This window comes from Heterocephalus glaber, unplaced genomic scaffold (genome assembly GCF_053883595.1).
Source record: "Heterocephalus glaber isolate CG9 unplaced genomic scaffold, H.glaber_assembly_v1.0 deba00001764, whole genome shotgun sequence".
In the NCBI taxonomy this organism is placed as follows: domain Eukaryota; kingdom Metazoa; phylum Chordata; class Mammalia; order Rodentia; family Bathyergidae; genus Heterocephalus; species Heterocephalus glaber.
In genome coordinates this window covers 9,098,742-9,112,129 of record NW_028258461.1, presented here as the reverse complement: position 1 = coordinate 9,112,129, position 13,388 = coordinate 9,098,742, and the positions used below count along the sequence as shown (strand labels likewise).

Genomic DNA, 13,388 nt, shown 5'->3' with positions numbered 1-13,388 from the left:
TGAAAAGAAAGGAGGAAAAGATAGAAAAAGAAGCCTCCCTTTTTGTAAACCTAACTCCAGGGAATTCACTTGCATGATTTAAGCATATTTATTCTTCTTTGACCCCCCCCCGCAAAGAAATCCTCTGCTGAGCGACCATGAAACCCTTCTTGGAGAGCGTATTTTTCGACAGATGCAATAACTTAAGCCAGCAGTGAACTCACCTTCCAACCTGGGGAGACATCTGGATGTGGAGGGAGATTGGGAGGAATTTGATGGGAGGGGGTGACTACGGTAAGATGTGGTACTGGCAGGGTTTTCCCCAGCACCCTGGCAAAGAAAGAAGGTGAAGTATTGGCTAGGTCGGGCAGATTGGGGGGCAGGAAGTGAAAGACTGCAGTTGTAAAGCGCTGCTTGAGGCGGTCTGTCTTGGCGCCTCTGAACTTGATCAGATGTTCTGTTTCCTACAGAGAGATGGCGGCCAGGCTGGGAGGCTGCCTCAAGGCGCAGACTTTGGGGCTCTTCCCCTCTTGGGAAGTGACAATCACGGCCGTCTTTTTCTTGGCCTTGTCCGTATACTTACTATCCTGCATTCTTTGTAAGTCTTTTCTGACCCCCCCCCCAAAAAGTGAATTTATAACCCGGTCCGAACCTGGTCATTCTGTCCAGAAAGACCGGGTGGGGGACGGGGACGAGACAAGACCGACTCCAATACCGGTCCCTAAAAAGTAAATCCTTAAGGGGTAAGTAGTTCCCCGGGTCACTGCGTTCTTCTCCCCGTAAGAGTAGCAGAGAGCAAGCCCGGACTGCTCAAAATGAAGCAAATTCCGTGTCACAGTCCCCATTCTCCCTCCCTACCTCTGCGTTTGAAAATGTTGAGAATTCAAAGCTGATTTAGCACAGTGATAGGAAACCACGCTGCTAACTGTGTGTGTCTAGTGCGTTTACCGTGTGTTTAGTGTGCCGTGTGCATGTTTTGTTTATACAGGATGCGTTCCCAGTGTTTAGTATTTGTTCCTGTTTGCTGTTATGTGCGTGTATTGGCCCTATTGTGTCTAGTTGTGTTTGCTTTGTGTTGTGTAGCGTTGTTCTGTGTTGTGTGCTTACTCTTGTGTGTTGCGCGTGTTTCCTGGTGTGTGCTTGCGTTTATTGTGCCGTACACGTTCGCTGTGTCATGGGGGGAGTGGGTGGCGGCGACTACCACCGCTACTCACAAACTAAGGGGTCAAGGCTTGGCTCAGATGAAGTATGGGAGACCGGCGTTAATTGCTATCGTTTCTCTTCGTTTGGCCCTCGGTCGGCTGCTGCCAGCTCGGGGCACAGGCAGACAGCTGGCCCGGCCAGGGTCCCGGGTCTCTCAGGGACATCAAGACTCGTAGGGGCGAGTGGGATGAAAGCAGCGGCTGGGCCGGGAGCGCGGAACTGCAGCGCTCACACCTCGATTTGCACCGTGCGGCTACCGAGCGAAAACCTTCTCAAGGTGGGGATGCGGCGGGGGCCGCCGGAGAGGCGCGGCAATGAGAAGGATCTTCGCGGGGCAAAGAGTTTCTTTAGCTAAGGCGGGTACAGAACGCGCGAGGAGTGCTTGGGGTCCTCTTGGAGCCGGGACGAGGCCGGGGCCAGGCCAGCTCCGCCCCGCTGTTTGTGGGCTGAAGCCTGGCCCCAGTCCCGCACAGCCGCGCAAACCCCGCGGAGGCCACTCGCGGACGCCCGGCAGCCGCCGCCTCACCTGCCAGGCGCCCGGCAGCTGCCCAATCAGCTGTGGTCGCTCTGCCGCGGCTGCCATGTTCTCGGCTTCGCGCTGCCAATCAATGTGGCGGCGACCAATTGGCGGTGGGGCCGGGGATCACGTGAGCGCGGGCCAGCTGGTTCACCATTGGCGCGCGCCGCCCGGCCTCCCGCTTGGTTTATGTGAGAGGAGTGAGTGATTGACTTATCAGTCCAAGGACATTACTCTGGAGGCGAAGAGGCTTGGACTTGCGAGGCGAACGGCGAGGATCGAGCCTGCCTGCTGCCCGCTGCCCGCTGCCCGCTGCCTGCCCGCCGGCTGCGATCCGGCTCCGCCACTTGGCGCAGCCCAGCCCAGCCCAGAGGCCGGTACCCAGGGAGCCTTCTGGCCCCGGGGTTCCGCGCTCTCGGGTAGAGTAGGGGTACCCGGGGCAGGATTGACAAATCCCGCCCTCCACTTGTTATTTTGCTTATTTTTCTTTGTGCGCTCCTGTTAGTTTGTTAAACCCGATCTAGTCCTAGAATCTTTTCTCCTCCCTTCTCCTCCCTCCTCCTTTCCCCCCTCTCCCTCCACCCCCTCTCCTTCTTCCCCTCCTCCCTCCTATCCCTCTGCAGGAGACTCTCTCAGCGACGGAAAGTTGCAGCTCCTGGCTGCGCCTCAGGGGTCTCCCTGCAGTGTCCTACCGCCGCCGTCCCTCTCCTACTACAGCACTTCGGAGATCTGCTCCTCCGCCTTCACCCCTGCTCACTTCAGCCGGATCGCTCGTGTGCCGAACGCCCCATCTATGACGATGCTCCTGGACGGAGGCCCGCAGTTCCCCGGGCTGGGAGTGGGCAGCTTCGGCGCACCGCGCCACCACGAGATGCCCAACCGCGAGCCGGCGGGCATGGGACTGAATCCCTTCGGGGACTCAACCCACGCTGCCGCCGCCGCCGCCGCCGCCGCCGCCTTCAAACTGAGCCCAGCCGCTGCGCACGATCTGTCTACGGGTCAGAGCTCAGCTTTCACCCCTCAGGGTTCGGGCTACGCCAACGCCCTGGGCCACCACCACCACCACCACCACCACCACCACGCCAGCCAGGTGCCCGGCTACGGCGGCGCTGCCTCGGCCGCCTTCAACTCCACGCGCGACTTTCTGTTCCGCCAGCGGGGCTCCGGGCTCAGCGAGGCCGCTTCGGGGGGCGGGCAGCACGGGCTCTTTGCGGGCTCGGCGAGCAGCCTACACGGCCCCGCTGGGATTCCTGAGCCCCCCGGCTACTTGCTCTTCCCCGGGCTGCATGAGCAGGGCGCTGGGCACCCGTCGCCCACAGGGCACGTGGACAATAACCAGGTCCACCTGGGGCTGCGCGGGGAGCTGTTCGGCCGAGCTGACCCTTACCGCCCCGTGGCCAGCCCGCGTACGGACCCCTACACAGCCAGCGGGCAGTTCCCGAACTACAGCCCCATGAACATGAACATGGGCGTGAACGTGGCGGCCCACCACGGGCCGGGGGCCTTTTTCCGTTATATGCGGCAGCCCATCAAGCAGGAGCTGTCGTGCAAGTGGATCGACGAGGCTCAGCTGAGCCGGCCCAAGAAGAGCTGCGACCGGACCTTCAGCACCATGCACGAGCTCGTGACACACGTCACCATGGAGCATGTGGGGGGCCCGGAGCAGAACAACCACGTCTGCTATTGGGAGGAGTGCCCCCGCGAGGGCAAGTCCTTCAAGGCGAAGTACAAATTGGTCAACCACATCCGAGTGCACACGGGCGAAAAGCCTTTCCCGTGCCCCTTCCCGGGCTGTGGGAAAATTTTTGCCCGCTCTGAGAACCTCAAGATCCACAAGAGAACCCACACAGGTAAGGGGGAGACCTGGGGGCACGGTTCACCAGGGCACCCCGCCACGGAGCGGGCCTGCCGGGCGAGGGAGAGAGAGAGAAGAGGCCAGAGAAAGGGGCGGCGCCCCGCTGAGGCCGTTTGGGCCGACAGCGCTGTCAGTGCCCCTCCACCCCACGCCCTCCCCAACCCCCGGCACTTTCGCCCTGTTCTAACTTCCAGGGCCGGCAGCCTGGCAGTCTCAGGAACTAATTTGGGATCTTCTCGCGCCCAGGAACAAACTGGCGCCGCCTCTTTTTGTGTTCTTCTCTGGGTTGCTGTGAAGAGACTCCGAATGTGCGGAGAGTGTATTGCTTACCAGCGACTTAGCTCTCGGCACACATTCGAGGAAGGGAACCATAGAAATGCTAATGAAAACTAATTTTCAGTTATTTCCGCTCTTTTTTACACTTGATTGGCACATCTCCTCATTAAATGACTGATACTTTTGTCAAACTATTTTTATTTGGAGTTCCAGGTTCAGTTCAGTCCTCTGGGAGGAAAGCAGAAGTAGAAAAGGCACCACAGTTTCGTGGCTTGTTCTGAACATCTTGTGAAACTGTCTGTAGTCCCTGGATTTGTGTCTTTTTCTCTTTTCGAACGTGAAGTATGACTACCCAACCTTTTTAAAACCGTACTTAGCAAAGTCGCTACATTTGAAAGAGGCAAATTAAAAGGTACAAAGAGGAGGCTGGATGGGATTGTCCTGTCCCTGGCCATTGTCCCGCCGAGCTCGGGTAGGTCGCCGAGGTGGCGGCAGAACGTGTCCGCCTGTTGGGAACCCTGGGCGGGTTGGGGTGGAACCACAACTTAGGGACAACTTCGGAGGGGCTTGGAGGTTTCCTGTCCTGCGAGAACAAAGGGACGATCGGGCTCTGGGCCCGCCCTGCCCCAACCCCGCCCCGACCACCACTCCCCAAAGCCGCGGGCTCAACCCACGCTCTCCATTTTCCTCCAGGGAAGAGAGATGCCGCAGTCTTCTCCAGTCGGCGCTCCCTCCCCGGGAAGACCGCCGGGCGCGCTCTGTCTCCCGCTGCTCGGCTCTAGGGAGCTCCGGGCCATGATCGTATTTCTCCCTTTTGCATGTTCGCATCTTGCAGGTGAGAAACCTTTCAAATGTGAATTTGAAGGCTGTGACAGACGCTTTGCCAACAGCAGCGACCGTAAGAAGCACATGCATGTGCACACCTCGGATAAGCCCTATATCTGCAAAGTGTGCGACAAGTCCTACACGCACCCGAGCTCCCTGCGCAAACACATGAAGGTAATTACCTCTTTATTAGCGGTCGGTGGTTTGTAAACACTCGGCCGGACACCGGGCCGCAGAACAGAAGCGCCCTCGCTGCCAACCCTCAGTCCACGTTAAATCCGATTTGCTCCCCGGGTGACACCTTGAACCCATTTTGGGGATGGGGGGTTGGGGACGGGAGAGAGCAGAGTTGGGAGGAGGAGAGAGGTGAGGGCGCAGCAGTCGGTTTACCGGGAAGCTCTAGCTGAGCTCACCAGGGCTGCAGGCTGCAGAAGCCGCCTCTTCCCGCCTCAGCCCGCGGTGGAAATCGAGGGTGGCCTCGTGGAACCCAGGAGAGAACCGTTCATTTGTTCTTCGGCTTCGCATAAAACAATAAGGCCGAGGAGCGCGGTCTGGTTCCCACACGTTTGTCTGAGATTTGGCCTTGCCTACGACCCCTGTGCCACTTGTCTCTATACCTGCTTTCCCAAGCCGAAACCTGGGCCCTGAGTTACTAATTTGTAGGGCCCCGCTGAGTAACTGTTTACCCACTTCACGGAGGAAGCATTTTTGAAGTGGCGTAACTACAACACGGTGCTTTATCCCTTTCCCCGAATGCCAGTCTTAGGACAGAACCTCGTTTTGGGCAAATATCTGGGTTTTCTAAACATCAGTGATATGGAAGTTTTTTTAAAAAGCAGCGTTTCACTTTTAATTGGGTCACTGGGCGGTCCTGCTCTTACAGTGCTCAAATTCTGCTCTTGTTTTTTGCTTGCACATTGACAGTTGGAATTATATTCATTATAATATATACATGTTAATTTTAGGTTCATGAATCTCAAGGGTCAGATTCCTCCCCTGCTGCCAGTTCAGGCTATGAATCTTCCACTCCACCCGCTATAGCTTCTGCAAACAGTAAAGATACCACTAAAACCCCTTCTGCAATTCAAACTAGCACCAGCCACAACCCTGGACTTCCTCCCAATTTTAACGAATGGTACGTCTGAGGACAACCAAAATGCATTTAAAAAAGAAAACAGACCAATCAGATGGAAGTGGAGTTTTAACGCAAGAGGCCATGTATAGGGTTGCATCTTGTCAATTGCAATTATCCAGGAAGGTTTGGGGCAAGATCCAAAAGTAGCCATGCCCTTTTCTCAGGATTAGAAAATATGTTCTGGCATTTGAAGGATTTTTTACAAAATCTTTTCATTGCTTTTTTTCTCTCCTTCCTCTTGCTCTCTGCACACCCCATTCTGAAACTCCTTCAGTTCATTTTAACAATTGTCCTGTTTCTTGAAGTTATAGAAGGCGTGGTGGTGATGTTAAACTGATGGAAATTCTTCGCCTTAGTGGTGATTGTTTAAACTCTCACAGTCTTAAACCATGCCAAAGTCCTGTTATGTCTTGAACTTTTCTTCAAAGCATTACACTTGTGAATGTATCTTTGTCTAATGGGGTCGAACTGTCGTTCAGTACTTTTTCAGGCTGAGGATATGATGTTACTCTACACAGATTGTGACGTTTAGTATGCAGTTGCCTTTTGTAATAACTTTTTTTTTTGTAAATACATATCCGTTGATGCCATATTTATCGTTTGTAATTTAATTATTGCTGCAAGTGCCGGGAACTGAACAATATTTATGGATAAATGTTTTCTAACAGATCTGTACAGCTTTTGATTATAACTGCTTTAGCATTAAAATTTATTGTTTTGAAAGAAGAACACAATTTACAGTTTTTGAACCGCTGACTCTTTTCTCTTGTTTTGTAACAGCCTCCTACAAAGAGGAGACCTGAGCAAATTTGAATCTTGTTTGGTATTTATAACTCACTCAGATCCCTTTTTTAATTGTTAAATTATTTTTCTATTGCAGTAGAGATTCCTTACAGTGTCAGTTTCCATCTGGGAAGACCCTCCTTTCTTTATCTCTAGTTCAGGTGGTTGTTTAACTGCGAGTTTAAATGTGTTTGTCCTGGATTTTCGGCATGCAAATCAAATATTCCTGATCAATTCAGTTAGTGGCCATGACATCTCAATCTTGTACCTCAAAAGACTGAGAAGCTGGATTTAATCATCCCTGGCCTACATATATAAACATAAGGTAACCTAATTAGTTCTGTGTCCCTTAGTTCTTTATTACCTTACATAAAAATGAAAATTGTGGCAGGATGCATGTCTGTTCTATCTAGAGATCACCCATACACCTGTATGTTTGTATCTATGACTTAACCTAATCTGCCTATGAAATCTATCTAGCTCTCTTTTTTCAAAACATAGCGTATGTCTGGAACAGTGGTGATGAGCAAGGCCAGTTGAGCAGTGCTTATTTATGGTTAAAGTGTTTCTGAAAAGAACCAGAGTCCATTTACATTTTGGAAGGCAAAGGCTGATTTGTTTGCTGTATATATATATATATAGTTCAATTCATAATTATCACCATTATTCATAACATTTACATAGCGGTGTAATAACTGTGGCAGTTCTGAAATGATAATATGGAAAAAACGTTTGCAAAATGTTATTTTTAAAGTTCATTATTTGTAGTCAAAGATGTTAAGAGCATTGTTTCCATTAAAATCAATAACAATGAAAAATGGTTGTTTGCTTTGTGATAAAATGTTAACAATCCATTTAATCTTCAGTGAAGCAACTCATTTGGATGAACAGTTCTTTTTGCAATGGTTCTATGGAAAAAAAGCCTGATTTGTTATTTTGGGGGGTTGGAGTGCGTAGAGTACTGAGACATTTTTTATTAGGGTGCTGTTTGTTATTGAGAGCCCAATCTGTGCATGAATAACAGAAAGGTGTAGATAAGGAATTGTAAAGTATTGAGAAATGTAATGAATAGGCTTAAGTACCTCTTTCTTTTTAAGGGGCAGTGCTGGGGGTTTTTTAGTGGCAGTCAATTTGGTATTATATATAATCATTTTCAATTCTAGAGTTTTGTTCTTTTTGAAGAAATAAACTATTGGCACATCTTATTTATGTTATAACATTTTTGTATTTGGTGCCCAATATTTTTTTCATGTTCAAATAAATCAACCTAAAATTGAAACACTTAGAGAATTTCTGATGATTAAAAGAATCTTTGATTCCCTGGATACAGTTGAAGCAATCTATTTTGTTACCTATTGATCTTTGTCAACAGACAATTAATTATTGACAGTTTCTAAATGCAAAATTGCTTTGGAGGTAATTTTTTATTAGTGGAGCAGTGGGGTCTTTTACTCTACTCCACCAGTATCCAAGCCTGAATGCCATGAACAGAGACTGGGATGACTACACAAGTGATGAGCAGGTAACTGGTCAGCCTACCACTCCCCATTCAGACACTTCAGTCTTGACCTTGACGTTGAGGGTGCTGGGCCAGATTACTGTGAGCTTTTTTTCTTCACTGCAAGTCAGAGACCATTTAAATGTTCAGCAAGTTTTCAGAAAGTGTATATTCATAAGACTGGTTCTAAACGTATGCCATTGTGAAATCCAGAAAGTGTGCTCTTCTGCTAACATAAGCAGTGAACTTGCACTGTTTCCTACTTTCCCTAGCCGTTCCCTCCCCCTCCCCCAACCTCACCTTAAATGGAGATGGGCTGGGCGCAGAATTCACTCAGAACCTTGCCCACCCCTCACTAAACACACTAAATATGTCCTTCCGAGACAAAGAAAGTTTCATCTTTTCTTAGATGCTTGAAATTACCATAAAATTTTACAGGAAAGCATTGTGTTTTAAGAGAGGAAGATGCCAAGTAACGATAATATTAAGAGAATATAAAAGCTTAGCCCTCTATATGATTACGTCTACCTCTAATTTGGGTACTGCAAATTTCTCAAAATTGTGTTCTATGCCCTTGTCATTTTTGAAAGAAAAAGTTTGATTTTGCTTAAAAAAGCAACAACAGATTGTCCTCCTCCCATAATCTGGTTTTGGCAGTACACATTTACATTCTTGAATTTGCAGTAAATAATCTTAAAGAGTTATTGAACACCCCTAATCATAAATGTTAAAGGCCATGCTAAGCTCTTAATAATCTACTCCTTATTTTCTCCTGCACCTGGTAAGATTTTTGTTAAAGCCCACTATCTTTTTCAAAACGAGTAATTTAGCATAGGATTCCCACTGTTGAGTGGGAAAAGGGAAGGTGCCCATTTCCACACAAGACAGAACTCTGGCCTCTATCCACTTGGAAGGTTAAAGATCAGCATCCAGGCCGAGCAGGGCAGTTGGTCCTAGCTCTAGAAGGTGCTGGCTCTAGGAAGGTCTGAGATGGGTAAGTCGCAATCTCTGCTCACAAAGCCTCCCAGGGAAAGTTGTGCACTGGACGCCCCCACCCCACCCCCTGCGCGGCTGATTTCTCTGCCTCTTTGGCCCTTACTCTCCCGTTTTCCTCCTAAGAAGAACCAGAAAATGCCCAGTTCTTGAAAACCAGGGTGCTCATCCCCTGAAGAGCGGTTATCAGGTCTTAGCATCTTGGCTGGCTTTCTCTCACAGGCCCCAGTCGTCGGGGCTCCCATCCGACTGTTCTCACACCCAGGCTCCCTGTCCACACAGCAAGTTTTTGCAAGTCAGGGTTGCAGGGAGCAGAGGACCTCATTTCCTAGGGTCAGTTCTCCCGCGGTCTCTGCCCGCTGACCCTTTGACCTCCACCTACAGGGCCCCCCTCGGCGGCTGTAAGCCCCGGCGGTCGCGGTCGCTTACGCTCCGAGGACGCTTCGAGCCCCATCGCCTCTCTGGCCTCATTAGGCCGGCAGGGCTGTAAAGCAGGAATCAGCCGCTGCCTAATCCGGACCTGGGGTCAAAACGAGCCCAAACAATGGTGAGCTCCGAAGGCCAGCGTAGGGCCGGCCGCAAACTTTGTTCATTTCCCGAAAGCAGAGGGGGTGGGGGTCTGAGGGACGAGCGCGGTGCTCGTTGGCCCGAAGGCCGCTGGCCGGTCGCGGACCGACATCCTCGCTGGAGGAGGGGCGGGGAGGCCGAGGGTTGGCCCTAAGGGGGGCGCCCCGCGCCCGGAGCACACTTTGAAGTGGGTTTTTAGCGCACACGTGTGAGAGCCGGGCCGGGACCTGAACGAGGACCCGCTGCGAGGAAAGAGGAGGCCCCGGGCCGGGCCCCAACCCCTCCCCCGCTCCCCCTGGCTCTGGCCTTTTCAAGCCGCGGCCCGGACCGTAGGGCGCCCCCCCCCCCCAACGGCCGCACCCGCCGCGCGCAGGCGCACAGCCCGCAGCCGTCGAGTCGGCTCCGGCTGCGCGGGGGTGGGGGGAGTTGAAAGCGGCTTTGCTGCGCCGCGCGGCCTCGGCGGAGCGGCGAGGAGGAAGGGAGGCGAGGCGGGAGGGAGGGAGGAGAGCGGAGGGATGTGGCGAGGGGGGTTGGTTTGGGGGCGGCTCTGGAGTCGTGAACATGGCGGCCGGATGCGAACCCCCGCGGAGCGCGCCGCCGACGTGGGGCTGCCGCGCTGCGGTGCGGTTTCAGCTCCCCAAGTTATTCCGCGGCTCCGAGCGCCTCGCGGGAGGGTGTGGGTCGTGGCGGTAGAACTGAGAATTGTTAGAAAAATGAAAGCCGAGACGGAAGAAGTTCTTCCCGTGGGAAGTTGGCGTGGTCTTCTGGGGGTTGGGGTTCCCCAGGACTAGGGCAGAAAAGCCGCGGAGGCCGCTTCACCCTCCCGGCCCGGCTGCAACATTTCCCCCTGGCCCTCGCGGATGAGGGGTGCCGTTTCCGGTTGTGGGGCCACTGTCGGGATTCCCCAGCGCCCCGGAGTCCCTAAAAACGCGCAGGGGTGGACACTGGACACTTTTCGCGACAACGGAGGAGACCGTGAGGAGGGGGCATTGAGTCACCATTTCTAAAAATTGGCCCAGCTTGTCAACCGTGCGCCATTGCCAGCTCGAACCCTACATGTTGCCCAGGCCCCGTTCTCTGCATATCTCATTTAAATCGATGCTGTCGTGGCTTTTGTGTGTACCACAACAGCTGGTGATCTTAGATTAAGAAGGGGGAAAGGCCACAATCGCTAAAACTTTGGTTCAGCTTTTGCTTGATTGCCTTAATGCTAACTTGTGAAAGAACCCGTGGTAGCTCTGGGATCTCCACTTCATGTTTTCTCTGCAGGAAAAAAAAAAATGCTGCGGTGTCACCATCAGCTGCGTCTGTCGTGAGGGGGGAAAATGTGAGATTTTAAAAAGGTGGTTATTGACCCCCAGCTTCTCTAGGCAGAGAAGCAGCATGAACTCTTTCACGTTGCATCTTCCTGGAGACCAACAGCCAAACGGAAAGGCAACCCTTTTGGAGTTGTCCAGTGTCGAGCACTTGGGCTCCCGAAGGTGTGGGGCAGTTCTCTAGGGCCACCTAGGGAAGGGCCCCAGGTGGGTGGGCAGGTCATTAGCAAGACTGGCCCTGATCTGGGGGAAATCTGCAAAACAGTGCCTTTATCTGAGGAGAACAATTGATGGGGTTGTCTTTCCTCCTTTTCAGTGCACAAAGAAGACGGCTTTGGAGCAAGAATTTGGACTATGCATTTAAATTGTCGTGCTTTGCATTGGAAACCCCTGAGCAATTAAAATAAGCATGCCCTATAGTATTTTCTGTCCTTTTCTTATGTATGATTTCTGCAAGTCAAAGGGACTGGAGCCTCTTCAGCAGTTTGGAAACTTGTTTTGAAATTGCCACCAAACTGATTTTTTTTTCTTTCCTGTGGGCGAAGTTTTCTCCCCAGGCTCAGCCACTCCTCCCACTCCCTCAGTGGACTTAGTATATTGGCATCTTTGAGAGATCAAAGGAAGTAAATGGTGTTTGCTGTATACTATATTTTTCCATGCTGTCGTTTGAACCCTGAGGTTTGAGCTTTTTCCTGGTTAAATCTCTTGATACCAAAAAGCGTGGGAAATAAAATGTTCATTAAATGGAAAAAGCTTTAGCCATTGGTTAGACAAGAGTTTGTCTCTTTAAGCTCTACAGAGCCCAGATTGTCTCTTAAATTTGACTTTAAATTCAAGCTAAGATGCATTGGTGAAGTGTTTCTCCTGGATACCTGCGGTGTTCTTTGGCTCATTTGATAGGGTAAAACTGGTTGATTTTCATAGGAGCTATGTGAATGGAATTTCTGCAAACCTGAGCAAGTGATAAACTGGTGGAGCTCTTATATTTGTTTGAATGACGACTCTCACTGAGATTTGGTTTCTGTCCTAACTACTGAAATGTACAGTTTGAAAAACACTAAGTTTACTGGGAAGCATTTAGAGAGGGAAATGTTTAGACCACTTGGACTAATAATAACTTTTAACATAGCAGCATAAATTCTTTGAAAATTAGAGAAACTCTTGTTTCAAAAAATCTAGTATAACCGAAGAAGACAACACCATTCTTTCAAAAGCATCTAACAGACCAAGCAATTTTGTGTATTTTTAATCTGATAGCTGTTCAGTTTGTTTGCTAATCTGATGAATGGAGAGAAATGTAAGCTTTCTAGCAACTGTAGCAACTATAGCTTTCACCAGATTGCAGCTATATAATGTTTACCTTTAAGCGGGTGTATGTATTGTCTAATGTGCTTTATGAAAATACAGCCCATGTAAAGACCATTTGAACATAAGGTATTAAAATTAAAGATTCCATCTTGTTTTATTATAACCTAGCATTTAAATATCCATGTAACATTTTATGACATTTTTCTATGAGAAAATGTGGCCTGTTTTGACCTATCTGCAGTTCACTTTTTGTTTTTTTGCCAGTGTTGTCCTGCTTGGTATCCGGGACAGTCTCTAATTCCTGACGAAGAGCTTGATACTGACGTTGGTATGCAGCAGCCAGTCCTCCATAACACTACCTATCCTAAATACAGGGTTAATGCTGAACCTACTGTGCAAGAAATGATTTACTGATGAGGTTTCAAAGAAAACCACATCAATTTGGATGTCTGTTACCTTGAAGTGATCATTTTAAGAGTAGTTGCTTCTTCCCTAGGTATAAAAAGACTATTTTCTTCTTTTGGTGTATTTCATTCTGTGTTGAGCAATCATTTGTGAAATGAAAAAGCAAAAAAACTACCCCCCTCCAATTTAGGATTTATAAATGGAAAGATGGAGGTGAAGACTGGCCTAATTCATAACCCAGTACGCATTATCTCATGCACTGTTGCAAATCTTTCTCAAATATCTGTGTTCCACATGTAGAACTAAAGTGTTTAAAACTGGAAACATGAACACTTGTTTTGTTAATTCCATGTTATGTTGAAAAAGGAATACCCAGGATCCCTATACTTGTTTGACTTAAATAAAAACCATTTAAATTATTCTTGTGACTATCGTTTTCTTATAGTGACAACTATAACCCCTAAATAACCTCGATTAACCTGTCGAATTGGGACAATTTATATTCTGTTCATATTTCACATGTATAAAAATGCTGGTATTTCAAGCCAGGCACAGTGGTACACACCTATAATTATAGCACGGTAGTCTGAAGCAGAAGGGTCTTGGCCTCAAGGCCCCTCCTGGCTATATAGCCTGGGCTACATAGTTAAGACCCTGTCTCAAAAACAAAAACCAACAACATAAGGCTGGGTTTTCACTTATCCATCAGCTGGGGGTGATGGGAGTGC

At 49.7% G+C, this 13,388-nt stretch overlaps 1 protein-coding gene across 2 annotated transcripts; it reads left to right on the top strand.

Annotated features, from left to right (window-relative positions):
- The first annotated feature begins 1,821 nt into the window (after positions 1–1,821).
- On the top strand, positions 1,822–13,080 carry Zic3 (Zic family zinc finger 3). Of its 2 annotated transcripts, none has more exons than XM_021242539.2 (3): positions 1,822–3,549; positions 4,666–4,829; positions 12,520–13,080. In XM_021242539.2, exons 1-3 carry the CDS (start codon positions 2,493–2,495, stop codon positions 12,667–12,669), a joined length of 1,371 nt encoding a protein of 456 aa, XP_021098198.1. In that variant the 5' UTR covers positions 1,822–2,492; the 3' UTR covers positions 12,670–13,080. The 2 variants fall into 2 exon arrangements, with proteins under 2 accessions (XP_021098198.1, XP_004862381.1); XM_004862324.4 differs by lacking the exon at positions 12,520–13,080 and adding an exon at positions 5,621–7,782 and having other exon boundaries at positions 1,845–3,549.
- The last annotated feature ends 308 nt before the right edge of the window (positions 13,081–13,388 follow it).

Coding starts and splice junctions, on each gene's coding strand:
- Zic3 (XM_004862324.4), top strand. CDS start 2,493: ATGACGATGCTCCTGGACGGAGGCCCGCAGTTCCCCGGGCTGGGAGTG. Junction 3,550..4,665: donor CCACAAGAGAACCCACACAG/GTAAGGGGGAGA, acceptor CGCATCTTGCAG/GTGAGAAACCTTTCAAATGT. Junction 4,830..5,620: donor CCCTGCGCAAACACATGAAG/GTAATTACCTCT, acceptor TGTTAATTTTAG/GTTCATGAATCTCAAGGGTC.